Source organism: Sus scrofa, chromosome 6 (assembly GCF_000003025.6).
Source record: "Sus scrofa isolate TJ Tabasco breed Duroc chromosome 6, Sscrofa11.1, whole genome shotgun sequence".
Lineage (NCBI taxonomy): Eukaryota > Metazoa > Chordata > Mammalia > Artiodactyla > Suidae > Sus > Sus scrofa.
The window spans coordinates 68,667,436-68,693,831 of record NC_010448.4 but is presented as its reverse complement, the minus strand read 5'-3'; the positions used below and the strand labels follow the sequence as shown (position 1 = coordinate 68,693,831).

Genomic DNA, 26,396 nt, shown 5'->3' with positions numbered 1-26,396 from the left:
AGCCACAGCAACACGGGATCCGAGCCGCGTCTGCAACCTACACCACAGCTCACGGCAACGCTGGATCGTTAACCCACTGAGCAAGGGCAGGGACCGAACCCGCAACCTCATGGTTCCTAGTCGGATTCGTTAACCACTGCACCACGACGGGAACTCCATACAAGACAGTTTTAATAATCCCAAACTTGTATGCACCCAATAACACAGTCTCCAAATAGCTAAGTGAAAACATCAACAAAAGTACTAGGCAAACAGAGAGAGGAGGAGAGGCTAAGAGCAAGGGAAATAAAGAATACTATTAGGGTGAGCTATCCAGGTGTCCCTTGAGGACTGAAAGGCTTATGTCTAGGATAAGTTCCCCTCTTTCCAGGATTAGTCCTCATACTTCTAGGATTGCTGCCAGAAAGCGCCCCTTAGCTGTTAACTCTCTGTGTGGATTGCCACAGCTGAAGAAAACTATCTTGCCCAAGGTCACTCCTACTCCCAAGGGCGACTGGCATCCAATGACTGGCCAGTGAGGGTGGAAGGAATTCAGGCCCAGCTCCCTCGCCTGAGTTGGGACAACCTGCCTATAACGCTTTCCACAGGATAAGCCGAAGCCTATATTGGGCCTGAATCACAGCTCAACATCTTTTGCCCAAGTCGGCTTCCACCTCCTCCCTTCAACAGATCCTAAGAGCCCCCCGCGAATAAACATCCTCCCTCTCCAAGTTGCCTTCTCAAAGAAGGTGATCTGCAAGAATCGTCGAAGGGAGAAGCAGAGGTAAGAAACTGAAAACATGGAGTTAAAGGCGAGGAAGGGAGTTCCCTGGTGGTGCAGCAGGTTCAGGATCCGGTGTTGTCACTGCTGTGGCTTGAGTCACTGTGGTGTGGGTTCAATGCCTAGCCCAGGAAATTCTGCATGCTGTGGATGTGGCAAAAAAAAAAAAAAAATTCAGAAAGGAAGATAGGGCTCCTATGAGATTTTGGTGCAATATGTGCAAAGGTGATAATAAGAGTTCAGGAATTGATGAGATTCCTACAAACCAATAAACACAGCTTCTGAGGATGCCTGATAGCTAAGCATCCAAGCAAGACAGGAGGATGGAGGCGATCGAGGCATCAAAAAGGAGTGACAATGGGAGTTCCCTTCCTAGCGCAGTGGTTAGCGAATCCCACTAGGAACCATGAGGTTGCCGGTTCGATCCCTGCCCTTGCTCATTGGGTTGAGGATCTGGCAATGCCGTGAGCTGTGGTGTAGGTCGCAAACATGGCTCGGATCCTGCGTTGCCTGTGGCTCTGGTGTAGGCCGGCGGCTGCAGCTCCGATTTGACCCCTAGCCTGGGAACCTCCATAGGCCACGGGAGCGGCTCAAGAAAAGGCAAAAGACAAAAAAAAAAAAAAAAAAAAAAAAAGTGGGCTCGTGTTCAGGCCTGGACACATGGATCGCTGCCTTCTCTGGCCTTCAGTTTGAGCTAGTGAGAGTAAGGCCCAGCATTTTTGTTCAAACCACTACATGATCTCTTAAAAAAAAAAAACCCTGCAGACCCTAGGGCTTGCCGGCAGCCATCATGCCAACGAAGAATCTCAAGATGAAGTCAGCACAAAAGAGGACAAAGTCCCAAGGCAGGTAAAGTCCTAATCCGGGTGATCTTGCTGGAGCACCTGGACACAGCCCTAGACTTTCCCGATACTAAGCCACTGGTTCCTTTTCTTCCCCTTTTTAATCCCATTTGAGTTGGATTTTCTTTCACTAGGAAAATGAAAAAATTCCAAGGAATAACCTGAAGATAGCTATGCCATCTCCAATTTTGTATTCCACTTTTTTCACTGAACATGATAACGGAAGAACTCTGGGTGGTTAAAAGTCAATTCATTAACTGCCCACATTTGAATTCACAGTTACTGGCCATGCAACCTTGGGCATACTGCTCGGTGCCCATCATAAAGTAGATATAGTACCTTAAAGGGTTGTTGCGAAAGTTAAATTAACATAAAGCCCTGGAGTTCCTGTCGTGGCGCAGTGGTTAATGAATTCAACTAGGAACCATGAGGTTGTGGGTTCCATCCCTGGCCTCGCTCAGTGGGTTAAGGATCTGGCGTTGCCGTGAGCTGTGGTGTAGGTCACAGAAGTGACTCGGATCCCGAGTTGTAGCCCGGCAGCTACAGCTCCGATTGGACCCCTAGCCTGGGAACCTCCATATGCCTCGGGTGCGACCCTAGAAAAGACAAAAAACAAAAAACAAACACAACATAAAACCCTAAGACAGTGTCTAATTCCTGGTAAATAGAATAAAAGCATTAGCTGGGATTCGTTATTATTATTTCTAATTACAAATTCTTCATAAAGATGAACAGCAGTTCCTGCTGTGGCTCAGTACCCAACTAGTACCCAGGAGGACGTGGGTTTCAGCCCTAGCCTCCCTCAGCAGGTTAAGGATCCGGTGTTGCTGCAAGCTTCTGCATAGGCCAAGGATGCAGCTCAGATTCGGCATTGCTGTGTCTGTGGCAGGCCAGCAGCTGCAACTCCCGTCTGACCCCTAGTCTGGGAATTTCCATATGCCACAGGCGCAGCCTTAATAAATAAATAAATATACAAAAATAAAACAGAGGAGTTTCCCATCATGGCTTAGCAGAAAGGAATCTGACTGGTATCCACGAGCGTGCAGGTTGGATCCCTGGCCTCGCTCAGCACATCGGGGATCCGGCATTGCTGTGAGCTGTGGTATATGTTGTAGATGCAGCTCAGATCTGGTGTTGCTGTGACTGCGGCGTAGGCCGGCGGCTACAGCTCTGATTCAGCGACCCCTAGGCTGGGAACCTCCATGTGCTGCAAGCGCAGCACTAAAAAGAAAAAAGATTAAAGTAAAAAATAAAATAAAATAAAATGGAAACAATCTGAAACCTCAAGTGAATGGAAATTTTTCTGAATTTTACTTTGAAAAAGTAGATACCATCAGAAGTATATATAGTAGGTACTCAGTAAACGTTTGGTTTTTGTTTTGTTTTTTCTTTTTAGGGCCGCACCTGTGGCATATGGAGGTTCCCAGGCTAGGGGATGAATTGGAGCTACAGCTGTTGGCCTCCACCACAGCCACGCCAGATGCAAGCCACATCTGTGACCTACACCACCGATCACGACAACACCAGATCCTAAGTCCACTGAGCCAGGTCAGGAATTGAACTCAAAACCTCATGGTTCCTAGTCGGATTCATTTCCGCTGCACCACGACGGGAACGCCAGTCAATACTTGTTGAACGAATGTAAAGATCACCCTGGGTGTCCTGCAGTGCCTTCTGATGGATGCATCATGAGAGTGTGAATTAATAGGGAGTCGGTTTTCCTTTGCTTTTTTTTCTCCCCCAGCCTCGCCTGTGGCATGTGGAAATTCCGAGGCAGGGACTGAACGGCTCCAAAGCAGTCACCAGAGTTACAGCCATGGCCAAACTAAATCCTTAACCCACTGAGCCACAGTAGATTTTATGATATTTCTAAATCAGTGAAAACGAAATTTCAGTCACATTTTTCCCCAAATAGCTTTTACGAACACCACCACCCTAAAGTCAATGATAATAATCACGTGTTTCACAACCTAAGAAACGAAGCAAAGGAATAATCAATTTAGGATTATTAATGTAACTACACAGTCAAATGTGCCTTTCCATTAAAAAGAAAACAAAACAATCCTGCCACCTTCAAAATATGGCATATTCGCAAAAATCATTATTTTAAGAAAAGCATCATCTGGAAAGAAGATGGTTTATTCCACAGTCTTACTGACGAAGGAGGAGACCAGAAACAACTCAGAGGAAATGATGCGGCAAAAACTTAACTGGCGCCGACCAACATTCACCTAAGCTTCACCATAGATTTGAAGATCACATCCTCTCTTATAAAAGGACCACTGGGGAGTGTCTGCTATGGCTCAATGGGATAAGAACCTGACATAGTGTCCGTGAGGATGTGGGCTCCATCCCTGGCCTTGCTCAGTAGGTTAAGGAACCGGCATTGTCGCCAGCTTCAGCATAGGTCACAGATGCGGCTCAAATTCCAGCATTTGCCCTGGCTATGGTGTAGGCTTCAAGCTGCAGCTCTGATTCAACCCCTAACCTGGGGAACTTCCATATGTCACAGGTGTGGCCTATATCAAAAAGTTAAAAAATAATAAATAAATAAATAAAAGGACGATTGAGAGTTCCCTGGTGGCCTAGTGGGTTAAGGATCCAGCATGGTCACTGCTGTGGATTGGGTCACTGCTGTGGCACAGATTCGATCCCTAGCCCAGGAACTTTTGCATGCCACCAGCGTGGCCCCCCAAAAATTCTTTTAAATCAATAAAAGGACCATCGAACCTCAAGCCCTGAATGCGGGTGGTGTCTCCACTAGAAATCTATAACTTTTGCAATGTAGTAGACACCGGGGAATTTATTGGAAAACACCAATGAACACCAACAAGGCCACCAGCCACATTCGTACCGCTCTAAATGGCCAAAAACCAAGGAACTGACCAAAAATCTGAGCACTTGTTTCTCTCCGTCTCTCTTCTAGTTTCCCATCGGCTTCATAATTACTGCTGAGCATTGGACCAGGTCTCCACGTCCCAGGGCTGGAAGAACTGATGCCCTAGCCAGAAATGGTAACTCAGAACTAAGACAATTTTTTTTTTTTTTTTTGTCTTTTTGCCATTTCTTGGGCCGCTCCTGCGGCATATGGAGGTTCCAAGGCTAGGGCTCTAATCGGAGCTACAGCTGCCAGCCTACGCCAGAGCCACAGCAACACCAGACCCGAGCCGTGTCTGCAACCTACACCACAGCTCACGGCCATGCTGGATCCTTAACCCACTGAGCGAGGCCAGGGATTGAACCTGCAACCTCTTGGTTCCTAGTCGGATTCGTTTCTGCTGTGCCACAACGGGAACTCCAGAACTAAGACAACTTAGCACCCCTAGGCCCCAGTTATATCTTTTGATCACACGATGCCTACGGCAATAAGAGCAACATCTCCAATATGCACATTTAAACATTTCACTATCCCCTTTAAACCTTTTCCACGGTCCCCTCCTCTTAGCCTTGAGCCTGGACTTCTTCACATGACATAGACAGTCAAGCAAAATCTGGCCTCTATTAAACCTCTCTGGCCTTATCTCTTACCATCTTGTCATTGAGAATGAACTTAACCTCCTCAAAAGTCAACATTTTGAACACTTGGTGTTTGCTCTGTTCTTCTCCCTTCATCGTCCCACCACCGAGGCATCCTTCGGTTCTCGGCAGAGACCTCATGTGTTCTGAACAGGCTCTCCTGACTCCCCAGTTCTGGGTGGGTGCCTCGTCTTTTATTCCCACAGCACCTGCCGGATCTATCACATTACAATTTCCTGCTACAACCCCCACAGCTCAAAGTTCTCTTGCTCACTGCTGGGTACCTGGCATGGCCTGGGATGCAGGAGTTCAATAAACATTGATTGATGGATGAGTGAATCAATGCATGAATGAATAAAATTAGAGAGGCCTAGAGGTGTCACAGGAGGGTTGGATTGGGAGTTTGGGTTTAGCAGAGGCACTGTTAAAATACAGGATGGTTGGGGGTAAACCATTATAGCTCAGCAGTAATGAACCTGACTAGTATCCATGAGGACATGGGTTCGATCCCTGGCCTCTCTCGGTGGGTCAAGGATCTGGCACTGCCGTGAGCCACAGGGTAGGTCAAGGATGAGGCTCGGATCCCATGTTGCTGTGGCTGTGGTGTCGGCCGACAGCTACAGCTCAATTTGACCCCTAGCCTGGGAACTTCCATATGCCTGGTGTGGCCCTCAAAAGCAAAAAAATAAATAAATAAAACATCAGACCCTGGCTGGGGTCAAGCCATGCTCTCAATCCCTCTCCGTCCACTGTCTCATTTCTCTGCCCGATAACTAACGCGGTGGAGTAGGAAGCGCTGTCACCTCCATCTCACGAGGTGCTGGGAGGCGAGAGCGTGCCCGAGTCACAGAGCTGGGATTCACGCCCAAACCCTCTGGGTGCAGACCCAAAGCTCTCCATTCCTACACCCTCTCCCTTATTCTTCTTTTATCCAGAATGAAAGAAAATATCTGCCACTAACGGACCAATTTGAGAAAATCACACCCAGCTAGTGCAGAGCTGAATCCAAAGAAACAAACATCTCTTAAGTTTTGTTTCAATTTAACAATGTAACTTTCCATATAGGTTCCTCCTTTGCTGATCTATCCACTGGTGTCCCTAAAATCGCACCCCATCTGTGTCGGGAGGCAAGGAAGGAGTGAAATACATTTCTGAAATCTCTTAATGAAGAGTTTACATTAATATTTTTAATTAATTAATTTATTTGGCAAGGGGCTAGAGCACACCCTACTGGCCAGCTAATGGGAAATACAGCATTTACTGTATGGAAGAAAGTGTAATGCTAAAACCTGGAAGATAAAAATCAGATTAACGTTTTACAAAAAATTTGGAATAAACTGTCTTGGAAACACCTATATATTATTATTATTGTTATCATTATCATTATTATTATTTTGTCTTTCTGCCTTTTCTAGGGCCGCACTCGCAGCATATGGAGATTCCCAGGCAAGGGGTCGAATCGGAGCTGCAGCTGCCGGCCTACGCCAGAGCCACAGCAACTCGGGATCCGAGCCGCGTCTGCAACCTACACCACAGCTCACGGCAATGCCGGATCCTCAACCCACTGAGCAAGGCCAGGGATCGAACCCGCAACTTCATGGTTCCTAGTCAGATTTGTTAACCACTGAGCCATGACGGGAACTCCCGGAAACACCTATATATTAAATTAATGTATCTCTAGGACACTAAAACACTTCTAATGGTTATAAGCTCCAGAAATGGGATAAAACTAAAAATATACTAACTGCCAATAGCATCAGATGTTTGCTAAGGGAGCACTAAGGAAATGAAAAAGGGGCTCAATTAAAAATGAACCACGCAGGAGCTCCCATCATGGCTCAGAGGTTAACAAACCCGACTAGGAACCATGAGGTTTCGGGTTCGATCCCTGGCCTCCCTCAGTGGGTTAAGGATCCGGCGTTGCCATGAGCTGTGGTGTCAGACACAGACACGGCTCAGATCTGGCAGTGCTGTGGCTGTGGTGTAGGCCAGCAGCTGTAGCTCCGATTCGACCCCTAGCCTGGGGGCCTCCGTATGCCGCGGGTGCAGCCCTAAAAGACAAAAGACAAATAAATAAATAAATAAATAAATAAAAATAAATTAAAAACAAACCAGACAAATAGCCCCCTAAAACACAGACTAAGCAAAAGTAGGTGAGCCCTGGCCGTCACACTTAAAACAGTAGGTAAATAAGTTAAAACTAGCAGTTCAGTCTTTTCCCAGGCTGAGTATAACAGCACATTTTTTTAAGGGAAAAACCAAAAAATGGGGAGTGATTCCCTAATTTTTGTCCCCGGGGAAAATGGAAGCTGTAAAGAACTCTTTTTTTTTTTTTTTTTTTTTTTTTTTTTTTTTTCTTTTTCGGCTGCACCTGCAGTATATGGAGGTTCCCAGGCTAGGGTTAAATCAGAGGAACAGCTGCTGGCCTACACCACAGCCACAGCAACATCGGGTCCTTAACCCACTGAACAAGGCCAGCGATCAAAGCTGTATCCTCACGGACACGATGCTGGGTTCTTAACCTGCTGAGCCATGATGGGAACTCCAAGAGCTCTTTCTGTGCAACTTTGCAAGTAGCTGCCGACTTTGAAAGCTGAATGGAGACTTTCATTAGGTGAGGCACTCCCGGCGGGTGAATCTGGGCTCTCAGCAGCCTGTGGATTTTAAAGTACGCTACCACGTTGATTGGAAATACTGTGTAATACATGTGCCCAGATGTTTCCAAAACGTAAAGTGGCAACTAAACTGATAACCTATATGAAATTCAATTCTTTCATTGTCATGTATTTTTTCATACATGCACACATCTATAGATTGGTAAAAAAAAAAGTGCATAACTGCATAGATCATGAATAGATCCTCTTATCCTAGGACAAAGAGGATAATACAGAAAATGACTCACTTTAATATATGTCTTTATGAACAGAGCCGAAACACAAAAACATCTGTAAACAGTGTGGATAAACACCAAACTCTGTATCCTCTTCTATAGGAGTTACATAATATCAAGATATAAATCTGGAAGGGTTGTGAGATCCTTATCACAGGTATGTCTGCTCACACCTGACTTGTGTGGATGCTGGCCGAGGAGGAAAAGGAACAATGGTCCTTAGGAAAGCAGAGACTGTGGTTGTGAGTTTCTGAGCCAGAACCTCCCCCTGTTCTCACTCCAGGGACAGCCTCTTCTCACTCTAAAAGAACGGCAAGTGCAAAGGGACAATCTGGGACAATGCGATGCAAGTCTAACATTTTCAAAGTCATGTTGAGGGGGTTTTTTATATTAAATAAAATCAGCTAATAGAAATTCCTTGGGAGGTGGCCTCAAAATTAGATGGATTGGGAGTGATGTAAAAACATTGTCTGGGAGTTCCCACTTGGCTCAGTGATAACAAACTCAACTGGTATCCATGAGGATGAGGGTTTGATCCCTGGCCTCGCTTGGTGGGTTAAGGATCTGGCATTACTGTGACCTATGGTGTAGGTCACAGACGAGGCTCAGATCTGGTGTTGCTGTGGCTGTGGCGTAGGCCATCAGCTGCAGCTCCCATTCGACCCCTAGCCTGGGAACTCCATATGCTTTGGATGTGGCCCTAAAAAGACAAAAAAAAAAAAAAAAGTCTGATTTACGGTTTACGGGACATAAATTAAAATGTTAGATGCAGTACAGAGAATTTTTTTCCCCAAACCTCTAGTGTTCTATTGAAAGTCACTAAGTGATCATTTGATACGCTTAATATGTTAATGTCACTAGCATTTTGTGTTTAAACTTTTCCCCCCAGTACTGTACAGTATTATTGACATGTCAGTGTCATTACAAAACATAACTAACAGAGTCTCAGATAAAAGATTTGCGGGGTGTAATTCTTCTCATGTGATTCATCCACAGCTGAGAAAGCCATTCTGTAGGAGTATAACTGTAAGCAAAATTCAGCAAAGCGCTTAGCCATCGCTGGTTCTCCCTCCCCCCAAGAGAGAGCCCAAGATGTTTCTTTTGCAAGTTTTAAATAGATCGGAAGAAGAAAATCCAATTAATCCAGCATGACTCATGTGATTTTTGTGATTTTTGAGAATTTACCAAAACATGAGCACATCCCACAGCTGTCAACCCTATAGCAAGACTCCTATTGATCTTCCTTGAAAGAAGGGGTGTGTTTGATGGTTACTGTAGTCATTATCACTGTTTAATGAATAGGAGAATGTAAAAGCAGGCCAACCGGGCCAAAGCACAAATTACAACTGTGTTGTGGTGACTTGAAATAGCGTAACTAGGGTTCCTTTTGGCTGAAACTTGAGCTCGTCTAGTTTCCCATTCAGTAAATGCTGAACTGTGAGGTCTGAAAGGATGTTCTCTGGAAAGTTCTCAGGCTGATCCTTTTTTTACACGGATAACAGCGTATGGGTAAGTGATAAACATAAATGAAACAAAAATAGGGGGAAAAACATCCAGATGGACTTTCTGTGAATCCAAAAACCTAGTTAATTGGGCGAGAAAACTAGCAATTAGTTGTGAATCATGTTCATGGTTCTAAATAACAGTAAATGAATAGCAATACGAAAGGTTAACAAAAAGATGGCATAACCGAATTGTTCTTAAGCAGCGTGAAAATGATCCAAGTGCCCCTGCGGTCCAGAAGGAACCCATCAGAATGGAGGGGAGAGTTCTGCTTAGTATTTATTTCACCAATAAAAGAAGGCAAAAGGATACTTCAGAGTGTGTGTGTATGTGTGTGTGTGTGTGTGTGTACGCATGTGCTTAAGGCCTTGAATTCGAAATCAGGCCTTTGAATTAAATTTAGAAGAATGTAAGTAAATAATAGGAGAGAAAAGGCAAATCATTTCAGGGAGTGCAAAGTTAATAGTTAACCTGGTAATGAGGTCGGAATCTCACTCCATATGTTAAACCACCCCAATTAGGTAGCACTAAATGTCTAACTATCCTGCGTTATTGCTGAAAGGCAAGACTGGGCCTCTGCAGAGACCAAAGAGGTCAGCAGCAGGTCTCCGGCCTCCACTTAATGGAGAGTACCATTCAGCGGATTTGTTCTAGCTAAACCTGGAGGGTTTCTGTCTGTTTGCTTTTTTTCTTACTTTAGTTACTCTTGGTTTGTTATCATTTGTATTATTTATTTTACGGTTAAACTATAAGCCTAAGTTGCATCACCGGCGCCCCGAGAAACCTCCTCCAGCAGGCTTGCTGGTGTTCTGTCCTTGGGCATCCGTGGCTGCCCTGATGCCAAAAGATGTTGAGGTCGGTGTGGGTCTGTTAAGTAAACAGGAGAGTGGGCACTCAGGCAGATGCCAGGCTGGGGGTGGGCAGCCCTCTCCGGGTCAACTGCCACCAGGGCCTGGCCTCCATCGACAAACCTGTGGTCAGAGGAGAGGCGGCTGGGCACTGGTCCATGAAAGGCCCTCACCAGTATGGCCTCGCTACCCCTCACTGTCTCACACTGTCCCACACCATCCCTTCTCTCCCATGCTGTCCCCTCTGGTCCCACGCTGTCCCTCCCTGTCTTGCACTGCCCCTGGATGTCCCTCCCTGCCCCACACTGCCCTCCCACGCCGCGGCCTGCGGGCCTCGTGGTGAGCGCGGGGCCTGCAGGCTGCAGGGGCAGCCCCGCAGAGGCCCCGCTCGCCTTCTCCGGTGCCCTCAGCCCACCCACGCGCGGCGGCCCGCGGACACAGGAAGACAAAACCCTCCTCGTGGATGGTAACGATGTAACTAACTCCCGCGCGAGGCGCGGCGCCACCTTTGGTTCGAGCAGGAATCGCGGCCGCGGCCAGGAGGTTCGCCCACTTCGGAGGAAAATTCAGGGTGAGGGGTTCCGGGAGCTGGGCAGCGGCCGCCAGGATTCAGCCGAGAGGAGGTGTGAAGGCCGCGGCGGCCGAGAAACACATCCAGCGGGAGACAAAAGGTTGCTGCCCCTTAGGGCAGCGCGATGCAGGTGGACCCCACGCGAGCGCCTCGGCCGTGACATCGCCCCTTTAAGCGGCTCGCAGCCGGGATTGGCTGCGCCGAGGAGGTGGGGCGGTGGGTGGTGACGTCACGGACCCGCCCACCCGCTATATAGCGAGGCGGCGGCGGCATCGGCGACGGCGGCCGAGTGCGAGTGGGGAACGCGAGCGCGAGTGAACGGCTAGCGAGTGGCGAGGCGCCTGCGCGGTGTCCGGGCCCCTGAGCCCGCGGCGCTGAGACAGCCGGGACGGACATGCGCGGGAGGGCGCCGTGGGGCAGCCGCGGCTCCGCTGGGGTAAGGGGCCTGCGGGCCGGGGGCGGGGAGGCTGGCGCCGCGCCCCTCGGGGCTCCGGGCGGCTCCCGACGCGGGGCGGGCCCCCCGGGCGCCGAGAGGGTCGCCCGGCGCGGAATCTCCCGGGACAGAGGGAGGGGCCGGCGCCGGGGACGCGGTTCCCGGTGCGGCGACCTGGGGTCCTGCGCCCGCGGGCTGGCGGCGGCCTCGGGCTCTTTCCTCCTCCGCGCGGGGGCTGCGCCGGCAAACCGGGTCCTGGGAGCGGCGGGGGCCCGGAATCCGCAGCGGTTCTGACCCGCGCTCCCACTGCCTAGTCTCGGCGACGACGCTCATCCCCGGTCGGTGTTCTTAATTCATGTGGGCAGCTCCGTGCCTTCCTCCTCTTCCTCCCCCCAGTACGGGGTTCTGTGCTCTGAACGTCCTAAATTCTGCTTCACAAGGAAAGGAGCTGCAGAGTTCTGTGTTTGAAAGGTGAACGCTTCTTGGGTATTTCTCGTGTGTGTGTGTTTTTATGTGTATATCATAGCTTTGTACAAATTAGATGACTCTTTTACCGTGATTGGTACTGTATCGGTGCTTGCGAAGTCTGTATTAAGGTTTCATCATCGCTTGAAAGAAACCAGTCTCTTACCTGATAAAAAAATATGAATAGATTGTTAGTCATAAACTTAAGTGCCGTCAGAATAGAGACTGTAGCTTTAAAAGAGATGTGTTGGTGACTTTAGGTACACCTGCAACACAGGTAGGGCAGGACTGGTTTCTAGGCAACTGTCAGGGGTGAAGAAAGGTGAGGTTAAAATGATTTTTTTTTTCCTTCTGGAGAACAAGTGTTCTGCAGAAGTTTTAAGCTCTCGTAAATCTCTTCCAAATGCAGTGGGGATACATGTGAGAGAATGAAGCATCTAAAGTCCACCATACCTAGTCTTGCCTTCTGTCTTTCTGTCTTTCTTTTTTAACCCTACTGGAGTTATATAGGTGCACGTTTTCCTTAAACAAAGGCATTTTGGTACCTGTGTCAATAAATGACTAAATATTGCTAAGACCAAAATAAAAGAAGTCGGGGTTTCTTGTTAACATGCTGACTATGATTGGTTATCAGTATGTTATCAGCTAAGCTCTTTGAGCAGATTTAAAGAGAAATACATACAGGCTGTAGCATGGAGTTCAAACACTGGCCGTCATTACCCTCTTCCCAGAGAGGTTTCTTTTCGGCGGCTGTGTGTTCCCGTGGACACTGATAGGTGGGAGGAGGTCTAGGACTAACCATTTATAACCCAACAGATATTAGATTGTAAACTCCTTAAGGGCAGGAACTCTGCCTTGTACAGCTTCTATCTTATGCAGCTTTGTACATAGTTGATGATTGATAAATAATTGCAGGGAAGCATATTTTACATTTTAAAGCTCAGCGGGATTGGACCAGTCACTGATAAGGGTCTGAAAGCAAATCTTGTTTGGTTTGGTTTTTTTTTTTTGTTTTTTTTTTTTTTCTTTTATGGCTGTTATGAAACATCTGGATGATTTATATTTTTGACAGGTAGAATCTCCGTTTTGATGCATTGGCCTTCCTCCTTTGAGTTCACAGTGGATACTAGTCCCTCTCTGTGAGACTTAATTACACTGTAGACTTGAGTTTTTGCGTGGAAATAACCCTTAGCTGCTGCTGCTCAGAAGTCAAACCAGATAATACTTCCTTTCTGCTAATACTGATGGTAGCTTTTAGACAGCAAGTCACCTAAATTACAGGTACAATCTAACATGCTTGAAGCTGACCTGAATGTCTGCATACCATCAGGTTGCTCTAGAAGAGTGAGCAGAGGAGGGAAAAGGTGGTGCCGAGGGTAATTCCTGGAATCTGAATGTCATAGGCTCCCTCTACCAGAGGAACAACTCTGATCTTAATCTAAATAAATTTGAATTGGTCCCTCATTGTCGGGATTCCTCTAGCATCCTTTAGTGTTGGTGTTTGGCCATGCTTTCTAAAAGCTGATGACTAGCTCCCTAGATGCAGGAAATCCCTTTGTGGCATTCTGGCATTATTCGCACAGTGGAAACTCATGCTTGGTGAAGACAGATAAAACTGGTGAGTTTCAAGGTTCAGAACACACGTTACTAGCTGAGTACCGAAATTTGTTTTGAGATAGGGGAAAGTGAGTGTGGGATTCAGATTTCAGAAGGAAAAACCAGATGCTGCAACTTGGAGTCCTTGTTGATACTTTAATCCAACCCCTTAGACCATCAAATCGGGCAGTATATGACTAAAAGGGCACGGATCAGATTGTTGAAACTGGGGGTCTGGCCACGTGAATGAACCCTTTTCTGCCCAGAGTGCCGTGATGCAACGCAGCATCGAAGTTGAACCGAGGGAACGGGACGAAGGTGAGGCTCAGAAGACACTGTTGAAAACCCTCAGACAATGCAACGCGACCAAGTTACGGATTAGGTTTAAAAATGCCACCCCTGCTCTGTGCAGAACGGCCATCCCCTAACTCCTCCGGCTGCCTTCTCTTCCTCCCTCAGACTTGACTTTTGAGAGTCACCTGAGCGAAGCCTTCCCTAAGCACCTGTGCAAACAGCTGCTCTCGCCTCCTGTCCTCACGACTGTTCCCTGCATTTCCTTGGAAGTTACCCCAGTCTGAAGTTGTCTGCTTGGTACCTCCTCCTCAGAGCCAGCCTCTCCCCTAGCGTCCTGTCTGGTCCAGAAGAAGCATCTGATTGTGCAAACAGTCAGGCCTTTGCCCTCTAAGAACCTGGCACCTAGGCACCTGGGCACATTGGGTTTTCCTCTCCAGATGACTGGCACTCGGGGCCGGCCCTCTGACAGTTTCCACGTCTGTAAACGAGAATGTTCAGAGGAGAGGGGTAGCTGTTGCCCAAAATGCAGGAGACTCTAGGAGGGAGAGGTGGGAAAGTGGTGTGGGGACAACTCTGGGTCGCCAGGCAGAAGAGATGCAATGGCCCTTTGCCGACAGGAAGCTATCCAACCTCACCTGTTTCCGCCTCTCGGAGATGGGGACTGGGAGCCCCGCCTCCCCTTACAGGGACCTTGTGGGGATCCAGCGAGATAACGTGTTAGAAAGCGCTTTGTGGGGAGTTTCCGTCATGGCGCAGCGGGAACGAATCCGACTAGGAACCATGAGGTCGCGGGTTCGATCCCAGGCCTCGCTCAGTGGGTTAAGGATCCAGCATGGCTGTGGCTGTGGTGTAGGTTGGCAACTACAGCTCCAGTTCCACCCCTAGCCTGGGAACTTTCATATGCCGTGGGTGTGGCCCTAAAAAGACAAAAAGACAAGAAAAAGAAAACGCTTTGTAATGTGTGGAGTGCTTTGCAAAAATACAAGACATTCTACAAAGTTGTGGATTTTACCAGAGAGCCTGGTTACAACGCCAGCCTTGGGGCCCGCGCTGCCAGTGCAGTAAAAAGAGGCCCCCTGGGGAGATAGAGGAACCCCTTTTTGTAGGTGAAGACAGCCCTTTGTTGTGTCAAGTGTCATGCTGTCATGGGATTCCTAATGGGCTGGGGGGATGAGCATGTCACTAAAAGCTGACGGTTTCAAAAGACCTGTTTGAAGTGGTCACAGAATATAAGGCTGATACCTCAACCCGCCCTTTTTAAAGGACATGGAGGACCAACCTGTAAATAATAACAGGTTTGAGGGCATTGACGTCAAAGAGGCACTTTCATAGCTAAGGGTTCCCCACGAAAAACGATTAGCAGGCAGCCAATCCCCAGCACCGTCTGCCTGAGCCAGCCTTGAAGCTTGAGCATTGCAGTGGGTCAGCTCTGTCCCCTGCAAGGAAGGCCTGGGGCTTGGGGAGCAGAGCCCGGCTTAAGTCTGGGCCCCACCGCCTAGAGCAAGTTACCTAATTTGGCGCCTCCAGCTCTCTGGTCAGTAAGCCAGGGCAGTGACAGTCACCCACCTCCCAGGGTTGTTGAGAGGATTAAATGAGTCCACATAAAGGACTTAGAACAATGCCTGTCAGGGATGTGCCCAGTGAGCTGGTTGTTACTCTCCCTGGGTTTGTGTTCACTGTAACAACCTCGAGTTCCTCACTGGGTGGTTTAAATGCTCGTTAAGTAGATTGGACGTTTTAAAGATTCGCTCCCCGTCATTAGACTCTTGTGCACCTTGTGGTTAAGATCTGAATAGAAATCATGTACCTTTTACAATTAGAAATCTATTGTATGTGTAAAAGGAAGAATACGATCGTGTGGTGTGTGGGGGTGTGGGGTGGGGGTGGGGGTGGGTGGCTGGCTAATGGCAGCGCTCTGTAGGAAAGGGACATTTCTGCTGGGTCACTGAAGCCCTATAGGCGACTGAGGGAGCCCAGATCTCTGGATGACCGTGGTCATTGATGGAATTGCTTTTTGGTTTTTTTTTTTTTTAATTTCTTAAAATTTCTTAAAATTTTAAAATCTGGGCCATCTTCTGAGTTCTTCAAGAAATCCTCTCACTTAGCTCTGTGACCATGCGAAGACAGGGTCTTCTCCCTGTCGCCTCGGTTTCTCCCACCTACAAATGGGCCATTATACGCCAGGCACGGATTGGGGGGATGGAGCCACAAGAGGACAGGAACCCCCCCCACCATGGACCACATGCCCATCCTCACCGAGGCTGCTGAGTGTAGTGAGGGTTTTGAACTTCACGTAACACATTTTTGGGTCATCAGTGCTTTTATCACCAAGGCTGTTGATGCTTCCGTGGCAGCAGGACACAAAGCCTGGCACTCGCTGCCCCTCCTCCCATTCCCCAAATCAGTCTTACCGATGACGTCAGACAGACCCTGAAGGAGGGCCTGTGATTTTTCTTTTTTGGAGAACCTTTGACTTTTAGTGAAGCAACTCAGGTCACACACCGCTGTCACTGTCCGAAGCACTGACTGTGTTAGGGGAACATCAGATCAGTAAGTTTGCTCGTTGTTCATAAAAATGAAGCTCCTATAAGGCAGCTGAACTGAATGTTCTAAAGCCTGGCTTCCAGCGCGACACATACTCATCCCCCGAAAAATGGTGAGGTTTCATTTCCTTTTCTCATTTTCCCAAAGGTGGTTATTTTGGGCCTTTTCCAGATGACGCCGAGGTGGTTTGTTGGGGGAGGATCTAAAATCCTGGTGGTTGTCATGTTCCCACATCAGCTTCTTTTCATAACTCAGGCCTCCAAATAGAGTTACGGTAGAGCTCCTGGATGTGGGACTGGGTAGGTAGGTAATTGTTAATGCAGCTGAAAAGGCCATCTATCACCCTGAATAAACAGGAATCAGGTTCTTAAACCAGATTGAAAGAAGGAAATTACATCACACTTTTAAATAAGGAAGCGCCGGTCGGAACTGGATGAGTTGTGTGACAAAAATGTGCCCCTCCTTCTCCTGTGGATTGCTGCAGAGATTTATTAATGACATCTGGTGGCCAGGTAAGCCTATCTAGGTTACCGTCTTAAGGTAGCCTGGTTTTTTAAAGAACAGTTTCAGAGAGGCTAACATCAAGCAAGGGGCACGTGGTTCCACCTTCATAGGGAATGTACAGTGTGCTTTTTGGTATAACTACTTTTTTTTGCTTTTTCTTTTTTTAAAGAAAAGGACCTTTAAATTCAGTAGCAAAACCACAGGTGCATTATCATCCAGAGGAGAAGGTGAAATTCACTGTTTCTAGAAAGCATGCTCCTCCATTGCTTTAAGGAAACATTCAGTAACAGAAGCCAATCTGGAAAGTTACAGTGTTAACCGTTTAGGCGTCTCATTTTTACCCCATCTCAAAACTGTCCATCCACTTCGGAGTCTGGAAATGAATTTCCTGAGAATTCCTTGCCTGCTCCATGTCTTAGACTTGCCCCCTGACCATCGGGTGATGTCAGCTCATGTTACCCTTTCCTTCTTCCCTGATTTGTGTTCTACATGAATCTTCTGTGTACTTACTTTTCTAAAAGTGAGATGAATATTTTCTCAAAACTCACTTAGTAAGTACATGTGAGAAATGAATGAGTTCCCTGGTGGCCTAGTGGCTAAGGCTTCAGTGCTGTCGCCCCTGTGGTGCAGGTTTGATCCCTGGCCCGGGAACGTCCACATTCTGCCTGTGCAGCCAAACAAAAAAGAAAGAAAGGAATGAGGCCAGAATCTTGGGGGCGGTGGGGTAGGGGGGACTGGGGGAGAAGTCCCGTCCTAGAGAATTGGGAGGATGGAAGGGGAGAGGGCACAGCATGGACTAACCCAAGACTGAAGAGACGAGGAAGGGAGTGGGTCTCGGAGAAGGTAGCGGGAGAGGCGGCCCCTAGGGGAGGTAGGTGGGGGCCTTGCCAGGAGGCCTTCGGCGCTGGGCGGGGCAGCTGCGATGGGGAAGCCCTTGCAGACCCCTGGGCAGTGGACATGGGCCCCTTGAGCTGTGGGTCAGCACCAGCTGTCGGGTGGGCAGGGGACTGGGGATGTTCGGGCCCCGAGGCAGGTGGGACCCAGTGACCGGAAGGAAGATGGGCTTTCGAGACAGTGTAGAGCGGGGCCCTGGGACTCGGGGGTGAAGTCGGGTGAGAAAGGGTGCCTTCCTGCTCAGCCCAGGAACTGGTTTGGGGACGGGGAAGGGGTGTGGAGCAAGCGACAGGCTGCGTTTGGTCTGTGGAGCTGCAGATGCCAGAGGTACATCCAAGTGGAAAGATAATCACCAGACAATAGGAAGTGCAAAGTGGAAGCCTGAGCCAGGGCTGGAGTCCGGAGCCTTGGATGCAGAGCTGAAGCCCTAGATGGGATCCGGTGGGGCAGGGGGCATGAGGAGAGAAAATAAAGGGACAGCCTCAAAAAACCAACGGTTTTATAGGGTCGTTAGGTTTTTCCCTTGAATTTAAAAAAAAAAAAAAAATCGAGTGATGTGACCAGGAAAACATTCGCACCAGGACTGGTATGTAACTGCATTTTTGACACCCTAAAAGGCTATCGTTTCACTCCCGTATTTTGGAAAGATCACTCTGCCCAAGGTTAATCGAATCTATACCAAGGTCTGTGCCAGGCTGCCTGGATTAACCTTCGCTTTCCTGTTTTTGCATTTCCCCGCAGAATGCCGCCGGGGACTTGTTTTTCCCACACAGGTGTCTCTCTGCGGTTGTTCTCCTACAGAAGTATAAAGCAGAGCTAGTGTGACCGTCACGTAAAGTTAAATTTCACTTGCGCACCATGTTTCTTTTGAACTTGAGGTTGACCAAATTGACTTCTCCGAGGAGGAGAGAGAGAGAGAGAGAGAGATTGAGAGGTGGGGGCTGGGGGGGGGTGGGAGTAAAAGAATCCCAGGAGCTTTCCCACCCTCAGTTTACAACCTGAGGGACACGCTTCAAAAGCCTGCCTCCCACCTCCCCGCAGGTTTGGCCCTTGTTTAGAGTCCGCAGTGGGGAGTTATTTTCCAGAAGACGGGAGCACACAGCGCTGCTGCCCTCGGAGCTCCCAGGCGAGTCACTAGGAAGTTCGGACAGTTTCATAACACGGCCCATTCACAATTCCCCATTGAAATGGAGAGGCAGGTCACCTCCTATGAATGCACAAAGACGCTATTGTGGTCACAAGGGAGCTGCCTCAGTGAACACAATTCTTTTTATGCTAAAACAATTTTTTTCTTAAGAAAGCTAACAAGTAGGTGCTGGAAACAATGCATAAAAACATAACTTTTTCTAGAACGTATAAATACTGCTCAGGGACCATTGAAATGTATGTTTAGACCTCGGTGGCAATTTCAGCGCAGGCGATCGTTACACAATCATTCTGTTGAAAGCTCAGATTTAGACGGTGCTGGGCGGCTGACACACAGTAATTACTGGTAGTGCCTGTTGGCCTGCAGACAGGTGGGGGTTGGGCCCCGAGACTCTGGGCAGCATTCTCCTGTAATCTGGACAGGGGATCTTCAAACGTGTGCTTTCAAACCACTTAAATACCATATTCTTCTTCCTATCTGGGCTTTCATTTCCACATCACTACCGATACCCTAGTCCTGCCAGTGCTTGTAGGCGGCTTGGGAAAAGCACCCTAAACCAGGGGCCAAGGACAGAGGGGAGTGTCTCGCAATTTTTTTTTTTTTTCAGAAGTTGTGTTTTTAAATGTTTCTAACACCTTACACCTGATTCAAGGGAGATAAAAACATTTCTTTCTAATCTAAAAACCAGCCTTCAGAAACAGCAAAAAGATCCCCCAGGAACTTACTTTTAGATTTCTGACATGATGGGGCTCCCCCCCCATCTTCTTCATCATGTACCTGTAGCGACTAATTAAAGAAAAATGAATGCTTGACTATTTGAAATATGTTCAAGCTGTTTAAATCTGTCTGCTATATTAAAACAGCCGACTTTGGGAGAATGGGAGTGAGTGTCTTCATATGTGACTACATCTAAAAAGCCAGAAGCAGTAATCAGGCCCCATCCTCCTTTGTCACCGAAACATGACTATCTTTCCATTCCTTTTTATGTGAAAAAAAAAAAAAAAACTTATTCGGCGTTCCCGTTGTGGCGCAGCAGGAATGAATCCGACTAGGAACCATGAGGTTGCGGGTTCCATCCCTGGCCTCGCTCAGGGGGTTAAGGATCCGGTGTGGCTATGAGCTGTGGTGTAGGTCGAAGACGAGGCTCGGATCCCATGTTGCTGTGGCTGTGGTGTAGGCCCGTGGCAACAGTTCCGATTCGACCCCTAGCCTGGGAACGCCCAGGTGCCATGGGTGCAGCCCTAAAAAGAAGAAGAAAAAAAAAAAAAAACCTTGCTATTCATTAAACACTTACAGCATATTTTTTAAGATCCTTCATTTAAAATAAAAAAACACCTCTGCCTTACCTGTAGTAACTGTTCAGTCGATCTTGACAGTACGACTGCGAATCATTCGGTGGCCTTCCGCAGACATCCAGTCAGCAAACGTGCTCTCACTGAGCACCTGCTGACGCTCCAGATAGCAGTCATCAATGGGTGGGACACAGCCTCTTTCCTGAGCTTGTGGGGGGACAGATTTGTCCCTCAGACAGAACTGTCACCTGCGTGCCCCTCCCCTGCCACAGCACATGTCTCACCTTTGCGTCAGCACCCAGCTCTCGGTTTGTGCAAAAATATTTGTCGAGAGGATGGGAAAGCGTGACGCGAGTGCACGTAGACCCTGCAGAAGGGGTCCGTGTGGCCCGGAGAGGTGAGAAGTGATGTCCTAAGCTTATCCTCAGCAGCCATGGCTCCCGAAGGCGGGCGGAGATGGCTGCTAATAACGAATGGGGAAAATTGAGAAGGGGCCGCAGCGTCCAGGGGCTCCAGAAACAGAATGTATGCCCAGGGGCTGGAGGGTCTGAAGCTGAGGGAGCACTGGATTAGGAGAAGCCGCGCTGACTGCCCCGTGTGGCCCAGGCCTCGCAGCCCGGCAGGCAGGACAGGAATCCCGAGGCGCTGCGCAGGGGGAATGGGGAGAAGGCAGTCTTACGTTTGCCTTTAAAAGCCAGGAGGACGCTGTCCAGGCCTCCGCCGAAGCCAGGCTGCTCATCTTGCAGAACTGGATTCGTGCAGAATGGAAATGAGTGTCTTCGTATGTCAAATTTTTTTTTACCCTCGAACAAGTCATATCTGGAGACTTGGGTCTTCCGTGGCCCACCCTGAAATCCAGGATCCAGATAAATGCTAGGCCGTGGGGTCCTCTGGTGCCAACGCTAGCTAGGCGCTGTCGAGGATCAGAGCCCTGGGTCTTAGTGAGTTTCAGTGCCGTAGCTGTCAGGTATCGTCATAGGCCAAATGACTTTTTTTTAGCTCAAAGTGGAAAATGAGCCCCACGCCCAGCGCAGCCACACACGGGAAGGCCGGTTTAGTGGGAGGCTGGAGGAACGTCCGTGTGCTTTGGCACACGAGCCCGCTTTGTTGTGTAACTGTCAAGTCTGCCTTTGCTGACAATGGCCTGTTTCCCTTTGGCTGAAAGCATCACAGATCTTGGGTGCATGCTTGCCTCCTCCCCCCACCAAAGTGATTCTTAAAGTCTGCATTTCCATGTCCTCCGGAAAAGTAAGAAGGAGTGGAGCTAAGGATGTGAGACTTGGGTGGAAATCTGTGATCGATTTCTTGTGTTCCACAGCCCCCGGATGCCCTCATCTTAGCCAGTTAGGCGCGGCTCTGGGTTACTGCCTTTCCTCTCATCTCTCCTTCATCCCCTCCAGGGAATGAAAGCCACTGGTTGACTGCAAATCCCCGGGCTTCACAAGTGTGACGACATCGCAGAATAAGGCACCATGTCAACGGCAGGAGTGGCTGCCCAGGAGATCAGAGTCCCGTTAAAAACTGGATTTCTACATGATGGCCAAGCCCTGGGGAATCTGAAGGGCTGCTGGGGCGGCCGCAGCGAGTTTGAGAGGTAAGCGCAGGGTGTTTGTTGCCTTGGGGTGCAGCAGGGTGGGGAGCCGCTCTGTGGTTCCCTGCAGTGGCTCAGGTCGGCTCCCTGGCCCGGGAACGTTCGCATGCTACGGGCACGGCCCGAGAGAGAAATCTCAAAGAAAGGCCAGCACGGGCCATGCCGAGAACGTGGGAGGTTGGAGTGAGGGCGAGGGCACGTCTGCCACTTGTTTGTGACCAAGGCGCTCTCCTTTCCCTTCAGCGGCTTTTTAAACATCGACCCACTAACCATGGCCTACAGCCTGAACTCCACCGCCCAGGAGCACCTCACAGCCTTCGGTACGTGTTCTGAAAATGCGGGCGAACTTGGCGTTGGGAGAGGAAGCTGGCAGTCAGCCTCTGAGCTTGTCCTCCAGCGTCATTTTCCAAATGAGGAGATGACCCGAACCATTTCCGACAGGAGTCTGACCCCTAGTGGCAGCAGCTTCTGGAGCTACCCGCCCTCCCGAGTTCCCGGGTCACTGGCTCCCCACTTGATCGGTGGGCGAGGTGTGAGCTGCTAAAAGCAAGATTCTCAGCAGGTTCCTGGTGGTCTGGGTGGTGAGGATTTGGCGCTCTCGGCACTGGGGCCCCGGTTCAGTCCCTGGTCTGGGAACTGAGATCCCACATAAAGCTGCTGCAGGCTGCAGCATGCTCTCCTACTCCCGCCAAAAAAAAAAAGCACGATTTGGGTTCTCCTTCCAGCTCCGATACATACTTAAGTTTGAGAAACCTTAGGCAGGATTTCTCTCTTTCTTTTTGAGGGGCCACACCTGTGGCATATGGAAGTTCCCAGGCTAGGGGTCAAATCAGAGCTGTAGCCACGGCCACTCGGGATCTGAGCCATGTCTGCGACCCACACCACAGATCATGGCAATGCTAGATCCTTAACCCACCAAGTGAAGCCAGTGATCAAACCCGAGTCCTCATGGATACTCGTTGGGTTAACCCACTGAGCCATAACGGGAACTCCAGGATCTCTCTCTGTCGCTCTTTGGGTCTTTTTGTCTCTTTAGGGCTGCACCCATGGCATATGGAGGTTCCCAGGCCAGGGGTGGAGTCAGAGTTGTAGCAGCCCGCCTACGCCACAGCCCCAGCAACGCCAGATGCCAGCCGTTTCTGTGACCTACACCACAGCTCACGGCAACACCGGATCCTTAACCCACTGAGCGAGGCCAGGGATTGAACCTGCGTCCTCATGGCTGCCAGTCAGGTTCTTTCCCGCTGAGCCACAACGGGAACGCCCTCTTCTTTAAGGAGCAGTGAATTCCTGTTTGAAAGTGACAAAGCAGTATAAATATTGACAGACACTTAGAGAAGTGGCCTTCCCTACTCTGAAGGGGCCGGTGCAGGCCCCTGGGTCTCTGTCCAGGCCACACGTCCCCTGCAGCGAGTCCACCAGCTCGCAGTGTGGAGAAGGGCTGGGAGCCTGTGGTCCACCCCTCGGGGCACCGGGCTCCGGTAGCCTGGCCACCCGCAGATGACCTGCTGCCCACCTGACGCAGATCCTGTGCACGTCCCGGAACCTGTCTGGGGCATGTGGGTGTGCGCTGCCCACACGGCCAGGGCAGGTGGAAGAGAGAGTCTGCTATTTGAACCAGATCATGTGCGTCCCCCACCTCTGGGCTCTCATTACACCCAGGGTGGTTGCCGGGGTGTCCTGGGCGTTTCCCCGCTGGGGGACCCGGCCCAAAGGGCCCGGAGCGCGGGCAGCCAGGGGCCCGGGCCCCCGGCGGGAAGAGCCTGCCGCGTCCCGGGTAACCTCTCGTGTTCCTTCCAGGGCGCGCTTCCAGGTCCGCTCCGTCGCCCGGCGGCCCCTTGGCCGAGCGCGGCGCCGCGCCAAGGTCCGGCCTGCCCCCTCTGGTCATCCCCGCGAGCGAAAGCCCGGGGCAGCAGGATGAGGAGCCGCTGGCGTGCGGCCTGAAGAGGCTGAGCGTGAACGGGCACGGGCTGGGCGCCGCCACGCCCCCGCTCACGCCCAGCAGGACCTCGCCGGCGCCCTTCCCGTGCGCGGCCCCGTGCGAGCGCGGCTCGCGGCCACTGCCGCCGCTGCCCATCAGCGAAGACCTGTGTCTGGACGAGACGGACTGCGAGGTCGAGTTCCTGACCAGCTCGGACACGGACTTCCTCCTCGAGGCCTGCCCGCCCTCCGACTTCAGGTACAGCGGCCCTGGGCGGCGCAGCTTCCGGGGCTGCGGGCAGATCAACTACGCCTACGTCGACCCCCCGGCCCCGGCCGCCGAACTCAGCGGCCAGGCCCCTGGGCCGGCCGCGGGCCCACGCGGCTCCAGCCCCTCTCCGCCCCAAGCCCACCGGAGACTGAGGCGGTCCCACTCGGGCCCCGCCGGGTCCTTTAACAAGCCAGCCATCCGGGTCTCCAGCTACGGGCCCAGAGCCTCCCCCAACTCCGACGACGACAAACCGGAGGTGCCCCCCGGGTCCCCATCCCGCCCCGGCCCGCAAAGCCGGACTACAGGAGGTGGTCGGCGGAAGTCACGTCCAGCACCTACAGCGACGAGGACAGGCCCCCCAAGGTCCCTCCGCGAGAGCCTTTGTCCCGGAGCAACTCGCGCACCCCGAGCCCCAAAAGCCTCCCGTCTTACCTCAACGGGGTCATGCCCCCTACGCAGAGCTTTGCCCCGGACCCCAAGTACGTCAGCAGCAAAGCCCTGCAGAGACAGCACAGCGAGGGAGCCGCCAGCAAGGTTCCTTGCATCCTGCCCATCATCGAGAACGGGAGGAAGGTGAGCTCAACGCACTACTATCTGCTACCCGAGAGGCCGCCCTACCTGGACAGGTTCGAGAAGTTTTTCAGGGAGGCAGAGGAAGCGCACGCAAGCACCCCCATCCAGCCATTGCCTGTTGACTGCAGTGTCATTTCCACCCCGGAGAAGCTGGACTCGAAGCCGAGGATGGATCTGGGAGGCCACGGCAAGCGCAAACATTTTTCCTACGTGGTCTCTCCTTAGCTCTGGGGTCCTGGTTCAGCCGAGGTTCCACGGGAGCAAGCGCTTCTCCAGCAGTTGTGCTGTCTGGTTGAGGTTGGCCGGAAGATGGTTGGGATGTGCAGCGGGAGGGAGCTAGACTCTCCGTCTTAACAGAGAGAAGGGCCTGTCGAGCGCCAGGAGGTGCTGGCGTGCTGAGGACCCTGACTGCTGGCGTCCGAGGAAGGTCCCCTCACGTCTGTGGCTGGAAGATGCGATGCAGAGCAGGAGGAAGAGGGGACTTCTCTGTGTGCGCACGTTATATACCTATATATCCACTCGTGGTATGATCCTAGGCCCTAGTTGCAAGTTAACCCATTAGTTACTGTCGTAGAGTAATATATATTCAGGATGATAAGAACTCAAGCTGGAGGATGGTTCCTAACAGACTGAAAATTGAGCAAACGGAAGAGACTACAGTATTGTTTCCATCAGGATCATAAGACAGATACTTTTGCCTAGAAAGTTTGAAGATGTCTGGCTCTGAGGCCTGTGATGTTTTGTTTCCTTTGTTTTTGCAAGCAGGTTTCCACGGAGGGCAGGCCATGCGTTCTTTCCATGACTTCACCAGCCTCCTTTAAAAAAACGTCCCAAAATCTAAGGTGCTGTACATCCTGCTCTCTGTTTGGTTGAGGGCAGGGATGGCACCATGTGTTCACCCGTCGGTATCTCACTCACCTCTTGGCAGGTGGAAAGGTTAGCAGAGTTAGGACATCGCTTTCCCTTAGGGTGCCTGCCTTGCTCCGCACCCCCCGCCCCCAGCCACTCACCCCTGGCAACGAATGCCAGGCGCCTAGAGCACAGCGGAAAGCAAACTCTCCGCCAGTGTTGGGAATGTCAGTGGAAGCAATAACAAAACAAGGCGTATGGGATGGAGAGTATTTGTGTGGGGATGTGTGTTGTGGTTTTGTTTGTTTGTTTGATTTTCGCCCCCCCCCCTTTTTTAGGCTGTATTAATAAACAGATACAACACAAGCTGGCCTTGTGTTGCTGGTTCCTCTTCAGTATTTCCTGGGGATTGTTTGCTTTTTAAGTAAAACACTTCTGACCAATAATGGCCCCATATGTCTTAAGACCAGAGGTCACATCAGCATCTGGTTCGAACACTCTCCCAGCTGGCTGCTTCCTTCGGCTCCGTGAGACGCAGAGCTCAAGTTCCTGTTTTCACATGCTTCGCGGTATTTATCTCGTGTAGAGAAGCACAAAAGAGAAGGTGCTCCACTAACAGAGGTACATTCTACAATGTTCTTCACAGTTAAACAAGCTGTTTACAGTTGACACTGCTGAGTGATGTTATTTGAGCTATTTAAAGCTTATATTTTAGTATGAACTAAATGAAGGTTAAAACATGCTTTAGAAAAATGCACTGATTACTGCATTCTATGTACAGTATTGGACAAAGGAGTTTATTCATTTTTTGTTGCATTATTTTGAATATTGTCTTTTCATTTTAATAAAGTTATAATACTTATTTATGACACCGTTAATAATGTTTCTTGCCTAAACTCTTATAAGATTTTGTGTCTCAAGTAATATAACCACGTGACCATTTTTAAACACAAGACTTTGCGCTGTTCGATATTGCCTGGAAATTTACCATCGTTCCTAAAATGGCAAATCATTTCATTCCCTAAAATGACAGATCATCTGAGCAGTTTATATCCACGCATGACACACACACACACGTGTGCAAACAAGCTGT

General features: G+C 50.0%; 1 protein-coding gene across 1 annotated transcript; it reads left to right on the top strand.

Annotated features, from left to right (window-relative positions):
• Window positions 11,203–26,181, top strand: ERRFI1 (ERBB receptor feedback inhibitor 1). The gene is given in 5 exon segments (XM_021095275.1): window positions 11,203–11,366; window positions 21,500–21,693; window positions 21,934–22,010; window positions 23,491–24,144; window positions 24,147–26,181. Coding segments are annotated over 4 exon segments (1,386 nt in total). The 5' UTR covers window positions 11,203–11,366; window positions 21,500–21,571; the 3' UTR covers window positions 24,680–26,181.